Raw genomic sequence first — 4,585 nt, forward strand, 5'->3', positions numbered from 1 at the left:
AGATGTATCATGCTTTCTGAAGACTCCATGTCTCCCCAACAACTAAAAGACGGAAAGGACAGATACAAACGACTGACAACATATTACCGTGAAGCATGTTAGACCCCTCATTAGCGTCAAGCTTATATAGAGTTCCATTTAGAACAAACTTAGCACCGCCAATACGATTAGCAACCCGGCCAACAATGGCTCCAAAGTGAGCGCTATCATTCTGCAGTCATAAGATCAAATCCATGTAAGGATCATCTAGGGGAACTTTCGACGTAGCTAAAGTTCTGCAAAGTGCTAGTTGGACACAATCATGATAAAACAAAACATTTACAGGCAGCGTGTGTTTGAGCAAGTACTGGAACCAGATATCGAGTACATGAGGCAAACACAGTGGGGACGAGCAGCTCAAAAGCCCATACTCGTATGATAAAAAAAAATTATCTTAAAACATGTACGTTCCGTCTTCTTCCAAATTTGTGAGTCAGGATCTTCCACTTTTCTTAAGGATGATAACCCAATAAAACATCCCCGTGCTATAGAACCACCAAATAGTCATCACCCATTTAACAGCTTTGAATTGAATACCTGGACTTTAACTTATCTTGTCGTATGATCAAATATTAGGATAGTAAAGCACGTGCCATATTCTTAGAACTCATTATTGAGGTGGGAGAATAATAAGCTCTCTATCACGACAAATGGAAACAAAAGAATGGCCTTTTCCAACATTATGAACATGTGAAAACTTGAAATCTTATGACAAAAAAAGAAAAAAAAGATTTGAAAGCTTGAAAGTTGCGGATTAAGTAAATTCAGATGTTGAGGAATAATGGTCATCTACAACAAATATCCATGACTAAAATCAATAAAAAGGAAGAAATGTGAAATCTTGAAATATGTTGACTACGACAACATTGACGAAAGCCAGTAGATTCACTTTTTCATATGAGAAATTCATCAGCATTTTAAAAAATGTAAACGAAACAATTAAAACACATACCATATATTCTTTGACTGTATCATAGCCAAGAACAACGTCTGCTAACTTCCCTGAAAAATCATGGAAAAATTAGTTCTTTCAGGCACGTGTACTCAGAAATATGAAACATTAAACATGAATTCCAACAAACATCGAGAAATCAGAGTACCATTCTTGTCAGGAAGAATAACAGAGACGATTCTTGCTCCATAGTTGGTGACTTTCACGGAGAAATCACCTTTCTTGATCTCAAAAATCCCAAGTTTTGAACCACTTACAAAACTCAAAAACATGAAACATAATAGGATCAAAATCTTAGACATTTCTGAATGTTTCAAGAACTGCCGTCCCAGATTTTCTTGAAGTTACAGATTTTTTAGATTAACAATAATGGGCTCTGCAGAAAACACTTAATCCCATGAAAATGAAACGAATAAAAAAGTGGGATTACTGTCAGGTAACCCTATCGGTAATAGAAAAATGCGATGCTGAGTTGGGAGTGTTCGGGCGAGGATCTTAAAACTCTGCCAAGATTGTTTGTCCTTTTATTTTTTTATTTTTTTTTATTTTTATTAATAGGATTTTTATGTGCAAGAATAATCGAGAAACGGCTGACCGTTTTGACACGTCGTAACGCAATATCTTTTGATTTCTACTCTACATATATATATATAAAATTTTTCCTCTCATAAATATTGATAGTATTTATCTTTAATATATTTTCAAAATTTAAACTATTCTCCTCAATAATAAAAGTTAAATAAAAGACAACAAAATATAAACTCCTATCTGAAATTTACTCGATAAAGTTGTTTGCTTCTTTGTTCGGAAATTGTGCATAATTGCTGTGAGTAATTATTTCTTCGAAAGAGTAAATTATATGCTTAATTATATTTTTGGAGATATTATTATATTGTATATATCCAATCCTAATCTGACTGTAACTGATGTCATATTGTAATATTTCGTATTATTATGCTGATATTTTTTTTTTGGAAAACATTAAAGAATTAAGTTAAATTTCGGACGCCCTACTTATTTATTTTTCTTTAGAACTCAATTAGTTTAATTCAATGGATTAAAATTAATGACGTTCAACATGAAATTCATTTTTATTAAGTTCAAACAAATAATTACCTCGTGAATATAGCATTTATTGAATAAAATTAGCTAGAAATAGAATTGGTTCGTCAATGTTTATATAAGCTGACACCAATATTTATAACTATATTATTTTTTTATAAGATGAAATTCATAGTCGTTATTTTTTGTGTATGCTAAATAAACGCAATAAATAATAAGTAAATCATGCTTGTCATGTAATTCACATGGACAAACTATGTACGAGATACTAGTCCGAAAAAGTGTTAATAAAGAACTCCTGATTATTGGTAAAAAAAATCCATAAAGTATTAAAAAAGAACTACCTTGAAACTATAATTTATGAATATTTTATCACGTTATAAGGGTAATCCATAAATGTTTAACATGTCAAAATTTTTATATAAAAAGCATATTAGCCTAGATACTATTGTATTTTTCAAAATTTACATTTGAAACTAAATCTTCGTGCTGATATTCTCCTATTATTGTATCGTATGCATGATATTATTCGCTCCCAGAACCAAAAATATTATTCTGAAACTATCCTGAGAACACAGGGAAACAAACATATTCTTATCCGGGGGGAACAAAAGGACAAATGCGAAAAGAAACTGAAGTAGCAATGCGACATCTTAGTTTGTTGCTATCTTTGGTCCTTTATAAGACACCCCGACTACATAGAAATCTTCCGGGTTTTCCCTCTCCATGAGCCATGCATACTCATCCTGTTCTTCCTCAGGTACAAGTCTGCAGCCCTCCACTGAATTTGAATGAAAATGAGGCATTAAACTACCAACCATGGTGATGTGGGAATACATGAACAAGGTGAGAAGTGGATTCAGTGGAGAGTGTGAGGGGAGATCACTTCCCGAATAAAAACCTCTAAAATTTTACATATAATTTTTTTGGAAATCCATGTGTTGCCCAAAACTACATTTTCAGTCAGCCCCCCACCCACTCAACACTTCAGATCCACCCCTCCATAAGTACCAAAAAAATAATGTAGTACCCTGAAAATTATTTAATGGGAACTCATGGTAGTATTGACAATGACGACCCTGAGGATCACAATATGGAGGTCCAAGCACATCTAGTATTGCACATGCGGTCTTGGCTGTTAGTATGTGCATGTTGCCACCATGAGCTGGATACAAAATCGACGTTTCACAAGGAGCAGTGAAACAGGTGTCCACCTTGAGCTTAGCTAGGCGTAATCCATTAGCACGGCCTGCGTGATCAAATATGATAAGATTATCATTCTCACTTTTCGACACACACAATAACACGTGCGTACATGGCTACAACTGAACTTAGAGAGGGGATACTCAATAGGAGTCTGCCAGAGACAGTTATTAAAAATGTCACCCCCACCCCCCACCCCATCAACCCTTGTTCATAAAGCTACAAAGACAAGGGAAAAGAGCGAGGTTCATGAATTGTACTCGAGTTCATGATTGTACTCGACTCCTCCAAACTATGTACTAGTCTCAAGGGTCTCTAGCAATTTCTAGTATCATGTTCCCGCATTAATTCTGTAATTATGAGATAATCTTAAATTACTTTAGATTAAACGTACAAGATTAAAAGATGGTATTGGATGGAATTACGTCTGTCACAGTAGTGGTGGAAGTAAAATCTAGGCAATATCATACCACTTTCTTGATTTCAAAAAGCTTGAATCGGTGGGTGCGACGTTTACTGAAAAAGCAAACAAATGGGACCAAAGGTAGGTATGACTTGGTGAGACAGCACTAAAGTAAGTAAAATTCCTAATTTGACAAGCCAGCATAAAGCTGAGCTGCCATTCTTCTTGGAAAAATGTTGCTTCTCGCTAATCAATTGTAGGACAGATAATTTAACTTTTCCAGATTTGTTATCACCTTTGCACCTAAACACATCCACAAAATTTTGAACATCTGTCATGTCATATACAAGAAAGGCCGACACAGACACAAAGTACATTTATCATCAATATTGGAACATGCCAATTCCTACATATCCAATGGTTAGTGATGCACCTGGTAAACATCGAAACAGGGAGGAGGGGAGCTTTTTAATGTATTAAATGCATTTGGAGGCAGTAAACTTGAAAAGCTAAAATTGTTTTTCCTCATTAGCTGCTGTATGGTAACCTTCCTTGCACCTGATTGATGATGGGTTAACTTACTTTGTAGGGTGTCGGCAGTTGCTGCATCAAAGTCGGTGTCCATCTCATTCAACCAGTCATATGACTTGTAATGCATTTTTCCAAAGAGAAGCTTGCTAAAAACTGTCATTCCAGGATGGTTATGTAGCGGAATGACACTTTTCGGTGGCAAGCAGAAAATACCAATCTGGAACCATTCATTCAAGACAATAAATATCCACCATAACGAGGGGGGAGGAGATCAAGAGCGAAGCAGCGGACTACATACGGAGAATCTATCGCACTCGTGGAGGTGCAGGTACGTTATGATTGGAGCTCTGTCATTGTCGAAAAACCGCATATTAGGACTCAAGCCAACATCCGCT

General features: G+C 35.5%; 2 protein-coding genes across 2 annotated transcripts; both read right to left on the reverse strand.

The window, feature by feature from the left end:
- Positions 1-7: 7 nt before the first annotated feature.
- LOC140966783 (uncharacterized) lies at positions 8-1,514 on the reverse strand. The gene is made up of 3 exons (XM_073427040.1): positions 1,140-1,514; positions 992-1,041; positions 8-211 (listed from the first exon to the last, which is right to left on the reverse strand). Exons 1-3 carry the CDS (start codon positions 1,291-1,293, stop codon positions 8-10), a joined length of 408 nt encoding a protein of 135 aa, XP_073283141.1. The 5' UTR covers positions 1,294-1,514.
- A 1,063-nt stretch (positions 1,515-2,577) lies between these two features.
- On the reverse strand, positions 2,578-4,579 carry LOC140966782 (plant cysteine oxidase 2-like). The gene is made up of 4 exons (XM_073427039.1): positions 4,489-4,579; positions 4,242-4,407; positions 3,084-3,302; positions 2,578-2,834 (listed from the first exon to the last, which is right to left on the reverse strand). Exons 1-4 carry the CDS (start codon positions 4,558-4,560, stop codon positions 2,707-2,709), a joined length of 585 nt encoding a protein of 194 aa, XP_073283140.1. The 5' UTR covers positions 4,561-4,579; the 3' UTR covers positions 2,578-2,706.
- Positions 4,580-4,585: the final 6 nt, after the last annotated feature.

This window comes from Primulina huaijiensis, unplaced genomic scaffold (genome assembly GCF_012295235.1).
Source record: "Primulina huaijiensis isolate GDHJ02 unplaced genomic scaffold, ASM1229523v2 scaffold207966, whole genome shotgun sequence".
Lineage (NCBI taxonomy): Eukaryota > Viridiplantae > Streptophyta > Magnoliopsida > Lamiales > Gesneriaceae > Primulina > Primulina huaijiensis.

Bases quoted from the DNA above. Each gene is read 5' to 3' on its own strand.
- LOC140966782 (XM_073427039.1), bottom strand. From the start codon at position 4,560: ATGCGGTTTTTCGACAATGACAGAGCTCCAATCATAACGTACCTGCAC. The intron at 4,408-4,488 runs GTATGTAGTCCG...GAATGGTTCCAG, and splicing joins ACGAGTGCGATAGATTCTCC to ATTGGTATTTTCTGCTTGCC. The intron at 2,835-3,083 runs GTACTACATTAT...ATTCAAATTCAG, and splicing joins CCCATTAAATAATTTTCAGG to TGGAGGGCTGCAGACTTGTA.
- LOC140966783 (XM_073427040.1), bottom strand. From the start codon at position 1,293: ATGTCTAAGATTTTGATCCTATTATGTTTCATGTTTTTGAGTTTTGTA. The intron at 1,042-1,139 runs GTACTCTGATTT...ATGATTTTTCAG, and splicing joins TATTCTTCCTGACAAGAATG to GGAAGTTAGCAGACGTTGTT. The intron at 212-991 runs GTATGTGTTTTA...TTATGACTGCAG, and splicing joins ATACAGTCAAAGAATATATG to AATGATAGCGCTCACTTTGG.